Raw genomic sequence first — 14,015 nt, 5'->3', positions numbered from 1 at the left:
GTGTACCAGCACATGATATCACAAGGGAACTTAAGTGTAGGATGCCATCAGTCCAAGGAACACAATAAATTATTTCTCCCAAGGACTATTAACCTCCTCTAGCTTTCAGCACCATCAACAAATACACATGAAAACAGCATACATCCACTCACTCGTGGATCAGTTTGGAAAATGCTAGAATGAAAGCTAAACTAATGAAATAATTTCTCATTCTAGAATACATGCAGTCCTATGTTCTCTCTCTCTCTTTCTCTCTGTGTATCTACACATGTTCAAACATCCAAATCTTTATATTCCAAGACTGATAAGAAACCTGTTAACTGACAAGCATACCTGGATTTTCTTCTCAAATACTCATAGTTCTATGCAAGCAAATATTTCTTTGTATCCACAGTAAAACTTAAAAAATAAAAAGTGGATTCGATTTAAATTAAATTATTGCAGGTCATAGAACACATTTAAATTGTTTTCAGATCTTTTGTGAGGTTTTTTTTTTTTTTAAAGGAATTGTTACCAGCAGTATGCCCTGGAGAGATTCAGGCACTAGAATTCCCCTTCTCCTCCATTAGCAATCTAACACAGGAATGGAGTAAAGGGCAACATTTTAATGTCACAAGACAATGTTATTAAGGTAATACTCACCATTATTTTAGGCTTAACAGCAAAATCCTTTTGCCCTCCAACCTGGATGTGTTTCTTCATGAGACTGAAGTTGTTAAAGGAACAGATAAGCAGTCCACTGCTGTTTGTTCTAAGATTAAAGTCTACATCTTCACAGAAATATCTAAACAATTGAACAGTTAAGAAAAAGAATTGTTAAGACCCCACTTTCCACTGCCTGAAGGAGTCTCAAAGTGGCTTAACATCACCTTCCCTTCCTCTCCCCACAAGAGACACCCAGAGAGGTAGGTGGGGCTGAGAAAGCTTTGGCAGGACTATTCTGTAAGAACAGCTCTAACAGGACTGTAACTCGCCCAAGGTCAACCAGCTGGCTGACTCAGACTCAGTAAATCACAGTCCAGAGAGAATAAATATCAAGGATAAAATATACAAAGTTTTATGGCTGTATTTTTAAAAGTGACTATTTATTTGGAGCCTATTCCCACCTTAGCAAATTTAATAGGATCCTTTTGTGATAGCGTTGACTTTATAATAACGGACTTTGAACTGCATTTGGAATTTACATCTGACAAGTAGAACTGAACTGCAGTTCATTGTACGGAGAAAACTGGGCACTCCAAAACAATATATCCCTTCCGGGACTTGACAGCCATGTAGACAATCTCTTTCACCCAGCATGTGGAGAAATGAGGAATCAAACCCGGGTTTCCAGATTAGAGGCCTCCACTTCCAAGCTGGCTTTCTTATCAAGTGTTTGAATGAAGGCAAATATCTGCAACTTGTACTATGCCTTCTCATTTCTGATCTTATTAGTTATTTATTAGTTATGAATATTCACACTGAGACCAGAAATCCTATAACTCTAGAGTAAGGGAACGAAAAGCTGTACATTGGCAAAAGCCATTAAAAGTAACTTCAAGCAAAGTAGTGCCAAAGGTAGTTTGAAACGGGCAAGGCTATATATGGAAGGAAGGAAGGAAGGAAGGAAGGAAGGAAGGAAGGAAGGAAGGAAGGAAGGAAGGAAGGAAGGAAGGAAGGAAGGAAGGAAGGAAGGAAGGAAGGAAGGAAGGAAGGAAGGAAGGAAGGAAGGACTCTGTTGAGTTCAGACCTCAACTTCCAAATCTGAGATGAGTTTGTGAGTTCTCAAACTGATTACAATCAGTCATAAAGGACATTAAAAAGAATAAAATATAAGGGGGGAAACCCCAATACCAATTAATTTGGAAATTCCCATGCCTTATCTGTAAGGCCTGAGAAGGCATGAGCCCTATCGCCAACAGGGTGGCAGAGAGCCTACTGAGGAAATCTAAGCTGATGAAAAGGATCCTATAGGGAGAGATGCTCTTGTAGGTATTTTGACCCTAGATGGTAAAGGGCATTATAGGTTTAAATGAACACATTTAGAGGCATAAGCTTGCTCTTTGGATCAACCATTTCCGATTCCCTGCAAATTTCAAACTGACCAAGTGATTCCCTAATGCAACTGTAAATCACATGTGCAAACGGATCTCAATGCAGTATCAAAATATTATTTGTAGTTTGTCCTATTGCTAAACTTTTTGCAGAGAATTTTGGGTAGGAAATGTTCTTGAGTATCATAGAATCATAGAGTTGGAAGGGGCCATACAGGCCATCTAGTCCAACCCCCTGCTCAATGCAGGATCACCCCTAAGCATCCTAAAGCATCCAAGAAAAGTGTGTATCCAACCTTTGCTTGAAGACTGCCAGTGAGGGGGAGCTCACCACTTCCTTAGGCAGCCTATTCCACTGCTGCTCTGACTGTGAAAATTTTTTTCCTGATACCTAGCCTATATCGTTGTACTTGAAGTTTAAACCCATTACTGCGTATCCTCTCCTCTGCAGCCAACGGAAACAGCATCCTGCCCTCCTCCAAGTGACAACCTTTCAAATACTTAAAGAGGGCTTATCATGTCCCCTCTCAACCTCCTTTTCTCCAGGCTGAACATTCCCAAGTCCCTCAATCTTCATAGGGCTTGGTCCCTTGGCCCCAGATCATCCTCATCGCTCTCCTCTGTACCCTTTCAATTTTATCTATGTCCTTCTTGAAGTGAGGCCTCCAGAACTGCACAACTGCAGTGCAACTGCAACTAAGCCTTCCTTCAACTAGAGTCACACTCAAATATCCGCCTGACTTACTGGCAACATTTTTCTATTTTTTAAAAAATACTTCAAAACAGCCAAATTCTACATGAGAGAACATGATATCAGGAGTAATTTGGATGTCTCTCTTGATGGTGCCTTTCTTACATATTTTTGGTAAGCCTCATTTTTATTTTTAAAAGAAATCAGTTTGCAGGGATGGGCACAGAATGCCTTATACCTAAGAATTCGAGCCTGTGGCAGCAAAACACTTGCATTGCCTACCTGTTTAGATCATATTGCACGTTTTGAGTCAGATCTACGTTGAGCAGAATGAAGTCATGGATGTGGCACCTCGAAAAGGGAGCTTTGGGTGCCCTGGAATTCAGTTTGCTGTTCCATTTCTGAATTCCTAGTATTGCATAGTGAACAATTTTTGGCGTGGCTTCAATGTGCTGCAGGACACTTTTCAAAGACACATTTCTACTGGTTGTTCCTTGATCCGTGGACTGACTACGAAAAGTAGAAGTAAAACATACTGTACTAGATCACTGCTGCATTCAGAAATAAAAGTTGTGGTTTTCTAAAGCTCTTACAAGTATAAATCTAATGTAACATCATTTTAAGTTATACACAGTCAAATTTTCAGTTTTTAAATAGCAGTTCTGAACAATTACTGAGTGGTACTAACAACACTTCAGTTTATAATAGATATGATTTTCCTTTGGTCTTTAAATCTTTCTTTATTGTCAGACACCAAAACTGTAAAAAAAATCTGCACACCAGTATGCCAAATCAATTTTCCAAAACCTTGCATTGATTCAAAATGCTGCTGGGCCCCAATCCATGACCCTCTTAAGTTAGGAGCTACTGATTACCTGGATTGTTCTTGGACACTATGGCAGTTCCATAAGACACAAGAGTCATCCATAACAACGATGAAAGGCCAGACACACTGACGCTTGACTCCTAGCTCTTCTAGTCGGTTTCTCTCCAGTTCCAAGTTATGGTAAGAAAGCTCTTTAATAAGGAATCTGGCCGCACCTAAGACATATAATGGAGATTACGTGAAAGAGAGTAGACTAAAGGCCCTAGTCCTCTTTACTTAACACAAAACAGTTGGGACTGATATAAACCCCTGGCAGTAGGATGATGGGGATATGTTTACTGGAAGCCAATACCAGCTGGACATTGGCAGGTTGCCCAGAAAATGTTCACTGCAGAATAAATCATTTCTCAGAATCCACCTCGAGAAGATTCAATACAAATGGTTTAAGGATTATTTGAAGCATTAGTTGTAATTTTCATTAAGTCTCTGAAGGAAGTCTAAATTTGTTAAAATTCTAAGTTGAGAAAAGCTACAAAGTACAATTAGAAGGAATACATTTTGTTTTTCAGGTCAGAAGCAAATTGTTTTAAACAGAAATGCCCTCCATGCTCAGCAGCGGTAATTAAATTAATCCCTCACCAATTAATCACCAACATTTTTATTTGATTGATCTACCCATTACAGTTTGCACCCCTATTTCATAATGCACTGTAAAAACTGTTTTGCTGTCTGATGAGGACACAATAATCAAATACCAAACATCAGATTTAAGCAAGACTGTATTGGATATTTGATCTCCATATATCAAAAGGCATATACAAGGAAAACTGTGAAGTAAATTAAGTAGTTTAGTATTTACTCAAGAGGCAGGAAAACCTGAATTAAATATATTTAACCCCCCCACTTTTTTTAACTGGACATAACTGTAAATTTATAGGCAAATGTAAGATGTCCCATTTTTTTTCTTTTCTGGGGGAGTTAGGATGGCTTACCAGGAAAATAAGCTAGTTTTGCATTGTGTACTGCACTGCTAAAAATAGCAGAACAGGGATGGAGAGATCTCGATTCAAATCCCTACTCAGCCATGATGAGTGATCTCAGGCTGCAAATCTAAAGATACTTTCCTGGGAGTAAGTACCATTGAATTACACAACTTACTTCTGAGTAGATTTGCTTAGGCTTGCTCCCTCAAGTCCCTCTTAGCCTAGTCTAATTCACAGAATTGGAGTTCATTGGTGCCTGGTCCTCTGGCACAATTGGAGCTTCTAGTTCGCCTTCTGAGAGTAAAACGTCATCCTCCCAATCCATTGTGCCGATTGAAACAAAGGGCGCTGAGAAGCAACCCTTAAAATGGCCACCGTGGGTAAAACAAAGCATGCACGCTTTTAGCAGCTGTGCCGGTCTGCCCACACTAGTCTTGTGGCAAACAACAAGACAAACTGCCAAACACTCCACGAATATGACCAGACACCATACAAACACAATCACGCCACAAAATTGCCAAAATCAAAGCTCAGGTCTACAGTGCTGATCTCCACAACCTCCCTAGTCAAAGGCAGGAAACGAACTGATTCAAGGGTGACTCCCACATGATGATGACAGGAAGAAGAACTTTTGAATAAGTCCTGCCTCCCTGATGGATTGGTGGGAAATCACCCAAGGGATGCCCTTGCCCCCTAGAGGGAGAATGCAGAGAGATCCTGACCACTTTGTCTGTCCATCTCATTCTCTTCTCTCTCCCCCAGAAACAAGAGAAAAGCTTGAATTCTGGACTCTCATTTTGCCTCACTTACCAACTCCAGCATTGTTGAACATGCCTGGCAAAACCAGCATAATGTGATTGGGCCAATACTTGCGGTAAAGTGGCATTTCATATTCCTTCACCACTAGGAGATGGAGGTGGTTCACACCTTCCATAGCATGGTACAGATTCAAGAGGCCATGTTCATGACGTCCACTTGAAGGAGTGAAAATAGGACTTTTCACTGCATTCACATTCTATTGGAAGAAGAAAAAAAATCACTGTCATGATTGGTCATGGAATACATCCCTCTCTCCTGAAGGGCCACATGTACTCCACATCCTGCCAAGTGGAGGCAGTGCCCTATGTTTCTGTTCCTCAAGTCTTTTCACTTCCTTTTCTATTTACCATAAAAAAAACACAATGGCTCCAACTGAATTTCATAGGAACAATGTATGACTGCTATCAGAAAGGCAACTGACAGTGGGTAAAGTTTTCTTCCCATACTCTGGGGTTTCTGATTTCAGTTGTGTTGCCAATTATAGCATTTTAAATTTTCCCCATAAGAATCAAATAGAACCATGACTGCAAAAAGCAGTGCTGATAGCAATGATTTATGCTGTCATTCACAAACCATTCTACTCTACAGGAAAAACAGGACAGTTCCCACACAAAAGGATCAATATACCTTGACATACCCAAAGAATTTGGCATTACCCCCCACCAGTGCAGACTGATAGCCAGTAAACCGAGTCAGGTTCAGAGGGGAGAAATATTTCTACAAATCCAGATTTCAGAAAAATATTGAAACTTAAAAAAACAAGGAATAGTGGTTAAAACCCCCTTCCCAAAACACAGATGTGCTAACTGCAGATGTGTGGACAATGCACCTCCATCGAAGACAGTACCTGATGGTACAGCCTCACTTTGATGTTCTTTTGCTAAAGAACTGACTTCCAGGTGGGTAATAAAGGGAGACTCTAGAAAGAAACTGCTGAAATGGGATTTGTTAATAGGTTGCACATTTCTACAGCATTCCATAAAAGGAGATTTTATTATGGTTGTTCATTTAGTCTGAGGAAGAGTGCATGCACTTGAAAACTCACGCCGTCAATAAATCTTTGTTGGCCTTAAAGCTGCTATTGGACTCTGATTTTGTTATGCTACTTCAGACCAACAGGGCTACCCACTTGAATCTAATGGTGTGTCTGGTTCCACACCAAGAATGTCCAATGTTTCAGCCACCTAATTGGTATTTTCTGATGCTTACACATGACATTGTCCTCTTTGTGCACAAACCATTAATAACTTGCTGTTTCCATACCCACACAAATCTGCTTTATTTTACAAAATTTATTTCCTCGCAGGATGCTATCAGCAGGAGCCATTTCTTATGTGGGGGGGGGGGGAGGAAGCTCAGCTGAAGGACTTGGGTGAGTTGGTCAGTTATCCTTTTAATTTGTTGATGATCACATGGGACCAATTAGCATAACAGCATAGAATCTTTTACACAGAAGGGAGGCTCTGCAAGTATTAGGGTTTTTTTTTTTAAGTTGATAAAGTATTGCATTTTTCCTATCCAGAGGGTTTGCAAACACTTTTTTTAAAAGTTATCATGCTAGCAGCAATGTGTTATTCAAGTTCCTTAAAATTACAGCTGGAACAAAATGCAGCAATGCATGTCCTTCTTGGAACTCCATGAAGGGCATATATTTGATCTGCCCTCCAACTGCTTCATTAGTTGCCAGTGGAGTTCAAGATCAGGTCCAAGGTTTTGGTATTGACCTTCAAGGCCCTATGTGGTTTAGGCACTGCATATCTGAGTGACTGTCTCTCCTAATATGTCCACGGAGAGCATTACACTCTGAGAATACCAATTTGCTGGTGATCCCTAGCCCCAAGGACATCCCCTGGTATTGACCAGAACCAGGGCATTTTCAGCTTTGGCTCCAAACTGGTGGAATGAGCTGCCAGCCAAGATCTGAGGCCTGATTGAGTTGTCAAAGTTCCACAGGGCACGCGAGACAGCATTCTTCTTCCAGGCCTTTGGTTGAGACCATGGTGGTTCGAAGCTTATAGCCTCCCTCCATTTTCCTCCTTCTTAGCTTTTCCCATTATTTACCCATTTCCAGTCTGGGGTAGTCGGCTGAGGGGGTTAAGAAGGCCAGGATATGTTTTATGCAGGCTGAATAGACTTAACCTACCTTATCAGACACAAGAGGAAGACGCATGCTTTCCAGATGCTTGCCCTGCTTGCTGAAGACAAAATAGCTCTCTTTGGACTTAGGAATTATAAAATGAAGCTGAACCTCTTCTCCTAACATTGAAGACGAGAATGTAAATGCATGTAGTGTGGAGTCAGACATCTGTATGCAAAGGAGAGAAAGAAACTGTAACACACTAAGGAGGCATAATTTGGGTTGTGATGGCCGAATGTGACAGCACTCAACACCTCTGGATTAACTTTTACAAAAAGTAACCCGCAGTTTCAAGGAATGCCTAAATTGGTCCAGTTTCCATGAATTTGTTCTTGAAAGCTGTTTAGTGTGATTAATTTATTTTTCTTTCTTCTTACACAGGCCCATAGTTTGTAACAAGGGCAATGCTCTTTACATTCCTAGAAATATAGGGGCCATAACAACATATCTGATATGCTGATAGCCTTTTCAGAAGGCCAAGCTCTGTGTAATGGGGGGAATTACCTGGTTATACCAAATACTGGCAAGGCAAATATTAGGGAATGCTTCTCAAGGCCCAAATGGGGATCCATAACTGGATTCCCCAACATATTATTTAGCTGAGAAAAGCAGCTATAGAACAGAGTGAAGTAGTCTCGGTCCATGGTGCTGTGGAAAAAGTAGTTAGCTCTATTACTTCTCCAACCAAAAATCCCCTCTCCAATAGGGAAAAAAGACAGGACTGAGTATTGGTGCTTGTGTTCTACCTCTAATGAGGCTAAACTATATATCTTGGATGTTATCATAGTTTTTTCCTCTCTCTTGTCATTTGGCCCTCAATAGGGTCCTTGAAATTAGTGTATGAACAGAATAATAAGTCATCAAAGGTTCAGGGGATTATGAAGACCAGAGCATAATGAATTATATCAACTGTCCTTTGAAGACAAACGAACATTATAAACTCTACACAAGTTTAATAATCATTGCTTTTCCAAAGAATCTCTGAAACTGCATTTTGGTAAAGGCCTGGAGACATTTCAGTTAGGGATCCTACAGAACACCACATCCTGAAGTTCACGGAGAAACAGAATGACTACTAAATGGGCCAAACTCTTGAAATGATAAAATGCCCTAAACAAAACCTTTAGAAGATGTAATTAATGTCTACAGAGGATTTACCTGAACTGAAGGATTTATATCCATGTACTGATGGCATTGTTCACAGTGATGAAATGTATTGTAAGCTGCATACTTAGTCAACATCATAGAGACAGTATTTCGTTTTCTGGAGTCATTCATTTTGGTTTCTTTGTTTGGCTCTATAGACAAAGATAAAGAAGGAAAGCTAACAGATGCGAAGTTCTATGAATTATTGTCAAGTAGCAGTAATAAAATCAGTTTTCACTTACCTTGCTTTATTCTTTGCAAGTGCTCCGTATACACAGGGCTCATGAAGGCATACTTTGGATCATGTACGCTGAAGTCAAAAGCAGTTTTACTGATGATTTCAATATCAGGCCACTGATCAGTGTTGGTTTGTGCAATTTCATTAACCTCCGTATAATCTCAAAAAATTAAGAGTTGTAAATAAATAAAAATCATAGTATTTACTAGTGCTTTTCTAAAAGTCTTTATGAACATCAAATTCATACTTTCAGAAATTCTATAGAGATGGACAGTTTTGGAAAGGACCTAGCAAGTTTATTTTTATGACAAAATTTACCAACATTATCATCATCACTGGTATAAAATCCAGATTCCACTAGGATTGTAACAATAATGGCCATATGCATTTCTTATCTCCCATATCATGCCCTAAATATTTGTGGATAGAACACCTTTTTAGATATTCAGTCAGTTATATAAATATTTATACACCACTTACCCCCATGGCTCAAGATGGCTTACAATCTCAAATTCAAAACACATAAAACACAATTAAGGCCCGAATAACTAATCTCTCCCTTAAAAATATGCTTGCAACCTACACTCATTAAAATTCCTAGGGCAAATAAAATGGCCTTGATGTGGCTCCTAACACTTCTAGAGATGGCACTCAGCTTTTTGAGGATCCTCTTCCAAACAGTGGGAGGTAAGACAGGAAATGTACAGACTGTGGTCAATGCCAGGAAAGCAACCTTGGTGGGGTGGGGGGGCAACCAGTAAGTGGCAACCTGATGACCATGGCTGGCACACAGAGATATATGAAGAATAAGAATAAGAGTTGGTTCTTATATTCCGCTTTTCCCTACCCGAAGGAGGCTCAAAGCGGCTTACAGTCGCCTCCCATTCCTCTCCCCACAACAGACACCCTGTGGGGTGGGTGAGGCTGAGAGAGCCCTGATATCACTGCTCGGTCAGAACAGTTTTATCAGTGCTGTGGCGAGCCCAAGGTCACCCAGCTGGCTGCATGTGGGGGAGTGCAGAATCGAACCCGGCATGCCAGATTAGAAGTCTGGACTCCTAACCACTACACCAAACTGGCTCTCAAGACTTAGAATATTTTCATAAACTCACATTATGGACTGCTCATCTTAGCTTCGATGGCGTATCTTCAAAAACATTCCTTGTTACTTCTTACAAATATTACTTATCAAGGAGAATTTGATTTTAATTTACATAACTAGGAAAATTCATTTTATCATACATTCTTAGCAAAATATGCAATTTTGGACCCCAATGTTATTACTTCCACATTATTATTCCAGAAGAATAGCCTTGAGAAAAGGGTTCTGACAGGTTGTTTGTAAATGAGTGTATGTTTATGAAAAAAATTATCTATGCATAACTGTTACAATTTCCATTGCACAGAAACAGATCTAGAAGAAGAAGAAGAAGAGTTGGTTCTTATATGCCGCTTTTCCCTACCTGAAGGAGGCTCGAAGCGGCTTACAGTCACCTTCCCATTCCTCTCCCCACAACAGACATCTATTTGTGTCTTACTTTGCATACCACATAGATCCTTCCTTCAGTAAAGATACTGGTATTCTCAAGAATTGTTAAGTTCATGGCTATCTTGCCTGCCATTTAGCAGGGGCCCGGAAAAAAAATGGTACATTAGGAAGGTTGACAAGATGTCAAGAGAATCAGTCCTGAGATCAGGCAGATATCTGCAAAATCATGGAGTCAGTGGACCCTCAGGAAGGCTATAGGGGCAAAGTAGGGGTCTGCAGTGGGAGAAATTACTGCCTTCTCTTAAAAAAAATTAATGTCTTTAAGCCTTGAGAATACATTGCTCATAGGTAATGGCCTGCAGTTTACCAGGAAGGTTCATTAGAGTGGATTGCCTAAGCTATTTGCATCCACATCAGGGATTTCAAAGATGAATAAGGAATATGAGCTTGTTAACAAGAGTGAGTAAGCCTTGGAGGGAGACCATTTTGTACACTTACATTAAGTGCTCTTCTTTCCCCCCCATCCCCAGATTCTCCCAAAACACAATTGCCACAATGACACAAAATCAGCACAGCCTACTATGCAAAACAAGGGTCCCACTCCTTTATGCTTACCCTTGGAATGCATCCTTACAGCCCTTCCCAGAATGACCTAGAGCAATGTGATGCAATTAGGGCCCAACTTCTCATGCTGCAGAACAACATGCCTTTTGTTCCTGCTCAGATGTATGCTGGCAACAATGACAGTGTTCTTGGCCTACAGGCAGCCCACTCTGATGGTATGGTGGTAAAGAAAATGATTGCAATCTTCTGATTAATCATACAGTTATTAGAAATTGACTATAGTTCTTAATATTAGTTTGACTGTTTCTGACCCTTGGTTCTTATCAAGAGAGCGGGATGTTCCTCTCCAGAATGTAGCTTCCCATAAGTCAGAGGAGGGAATGTTTTGAGCAGGGTCAAGCTGGTCTTAACATGTGCACCAAGGCCAGAAGGCATGAGTAAGCCATTGCAATATGCAAACCTTGGGGACTGGAATTGATGCCAGGCAGAGACTCGGATCCCGGTCAGCAGTTCCTGGAAGGCTGGTGTAATGGCTCTAGGGTGTTCCAGGGAGGTGGATGGGGAAGTAGAGACCCCAGGCCATCAGCTCATCCTGCAAGGGATATCATCTTTCCCAGCCTCCAAGGAACAGGTATTTAATACTATGCAATCCTATTATTCTCTGCGCAGGTTTGGGAACTCCCCTGTGTCTTTATTTCTTCTGCAGTAAAAATATGCAAAAGGTTTTTCTCTCAGTGTGGGGGCTGGGCAAAAGAACCCTAATTATGCCATTTGGCTATCTACTCTCCTGACAGACACAGCATTTGCAGTACTTTGCTTTTCTTCCAGCCAAGCTCAGCTCCCACTTAAGTAAGATAAGAATGGCACTCCGTTTTTTATGAATATCTAAGAAAAACTCTTAACTCTGGCGTTTTTCAGCCGGTCATCAAAGAGAGCACTTTGTGCGAAGACTAGCTTTGACATTCCTTCCTGCAAAAAGAGCATGCGCCCAGATAAAACTGCATTTCTTTCTACATTTACAATAGTTAAGAAATTGCCAGTTAGACAAACCAATAAAGTAAAGTTCGGATTCCAGCTGGGCAGCATGAAGCAGGCCAACACACAAGTTTCTGGGGAAGGGGAAGGGGAAGGGGAAAGAGCAAAGGCACTGAAACTCAGAACTGATCAAAGCAAGCCACAATTCATTGGATGTCTGCAGGCTGAATCCTGGTTTTACAACCCAACCTCTGTAAATATAAACCACAACTTTGTGTGGTATCTGAATCAATTTACTAGATGATGCTCTGAAAGTCTATACAAGGAATCTGTATAATTTTAAGAAGAAGAAGAGTTGGTTCTTATATGCCACTTTTCCCTACCCAAAGGAGTCTCAAAGTGGCTTACAGTCGCCTTCCCTTTCCTCTCCCCACAACAAACACCCTGTGGGGTGGGTGAGGCTGAGAGAGCCCTGATATCACTGCCCGGTCAGAACAGTTTTATCAGTGCCGTGGCAAGCCCAAGGTCACCCAGCTGGTTGCATGTGGGGGAGTGCAGAATCGAACCTGGCATGCCAGATTACAAGTCCGCACTCCTAACCACTACACCAACTGGCTCTCTTAAGCACTTATCTTTACAGCAAAATTTTATTGTTATTTACAATGAATGCTATAGCTATTGTGCACTTAATTAGCCACAGAAAATTCATATTAAATATTACAGCTAAACACTATTATTGTAAGAACATAAAGAAATCTGAAGCAGATGAGCCAGCCTGAGAATTGTACACGTCCAAAGCAGGGGCTCACCTTTGTGAGCATGCTGGTACCTTTGGAACTCTGACAGAGGGCAGTGATCACAATCACAAAATGGCTGCTGCGGGAATTGAAGCCAATCACAAAACTTCATGGAGTGAGGTTATATATAACTCTACAAGTAACCCTTTGACATTTCAAACAGAAGCTCTGATTAACATGATGTTTTTTAATCTGCAGAGAAAATCAGCAGCTCTGGTGGGTAATGTCCCACCTAGCCCCTCCCACTATCTAAAAGCACTTGGTTGGCCCCAAGGAAAGTGTTGGTGGGTGCCTTGATGCCCGAGGGCACCACATTCAGGACCTGGTCTAAAGTACATGAGAACCATCAATATATCTAATTCTCATCATAGTTAATTCTGTTGCTACATAAATCCAAAGATTAGAACCATGAACAAAAAATAAAACTCTTGCTATATACCCAAAAACTCCTCAGATTACAACCCTCTTCCAAATCATAAAAGCAGCATCTGTAGTTTTAAGAAATGAATGCCCTCAATGCTAAAGCTAGGAAATTAAAACATACTGATAGCCTCCAGGCCTTGGCTTCTGTTAGTTAAAGGCAGGGAGGAGGCAGGTCTCCTTTCCCGGGCTGTTTGGCATTTAAGGGTGGACTCATCAGGGCCAGGCTCACCAGCAGCCACCATACCACTTGCCTTGCTGCTTGCTACTGTTCAATAGCAGTTACCCCATGACCAGAACAGAATTTGGGAGGCCCCAATTTGAATTACCATTATGCCATTGTGAGGCACAAAACCCCAATTTGCCCTCAAGGGTTAACCTGAATATTAGAAAGCCTAGTTTAGCTTGCAAGTGTTTGTGATTTCAGTCTTCCTGCAACCTCCATCCTTATCTCTTTCAAGGCCAGGCACTGGAATGTAATAATTGAGCAAATCCTGAGAACCTGTGCTCAGTTCTTAACCAGATGGAAGGAGGGAATTAGGAGTAATTGCCTACATTCCTGAGAAGAAGATCCTTGATTGGCCCTAAGAGACAACCTGATACCATAGGGCAAAAAGCTATAATAAGGATATAGGCCAGAGAGTTATGCTAACACCATGCCAGTATGCTTAGGTATGTTATGATTCATCATGATGGAATGCTATATATAGACTGGTTTTACACTACTTGGATTTCATACTGCAAGAGAATTAACATCTAATATCAAGGTGTGCCATCTAATAGATAGAAAAGTGGGTTTTGTTGTTGTTTTCTTGCTGCTGAGCTAAAGAGATTATACTACATAATCTATTATTTTAAAAAAAATAGGAGACCTTTATATATTTTATACAAGGTCTG

General features: G+C 40.7%; 1 protein-coding gene across 10 annotated transcripts in view; it reads right to left on the bottom strand.

The window, feature by feature from the left end:
* The window catches only part of LOC143828397 (GREB1-like protein), a 167,011-nt gene that overhangs the window by 10,949 nt on the left and 142,047 nt on the right, over window positions 1-14,015 (bottom strand). For all 10 annotated transcript variants that reach the window (XM_077318816.1, XM_077318825.1, XM_077318815.1 and 7 more), the window contains 7 exons: window positions 8,878-9,033; window positions 8,648-8,787; window positions 7,496-7,657; window positions 5,344-5,548; window positions 3,600-3,765; window positions 3,007-3,234; window positions 643-784 (listed from right to left, as the gene is read on the bottom strand). In XM_077318816.1, the coding sequence (XP_077174931.1) occupies window positions 643-784; window positions 3,007-3,234; window positions 3,600-3,765; window positions 5,344-5,548; window positions 7,496-7,657; window positions 8,648-8,787; window positions 8,878-9,033 (1,199 nt within the window). The remainder of the gene's footprint in view (window positions 1-642; window positions 785-3,006; window positions 3,235-3,599; window positions 3,766-5,343; window positions 5,549-7,495; window positions 7,658-8,647; window positions 8,788-8,877; window positions 9,034-14,015) is intronic.

The sequence above is a fragment of the Paroedura picta genome, unplaced genomic scaffold (assembly GCF_049243985.1).
Source record: "Paroedura picta isolate Pp20150507F unplaced genomic scaffold, Ppicta_v3.0 Ppicta_v3_sca25, whole genome shotgun sequence".
NCBI lineage: Eukaryota > Metazoa > Chordata > Lepidosauria > Squamata > Gekkonidae > Paroedura > Paroedura picta.
Note: the sequence above shows the minus strand (reverse complement) of the source record. Positions and strands in the feature narration are given on the sequence as shown.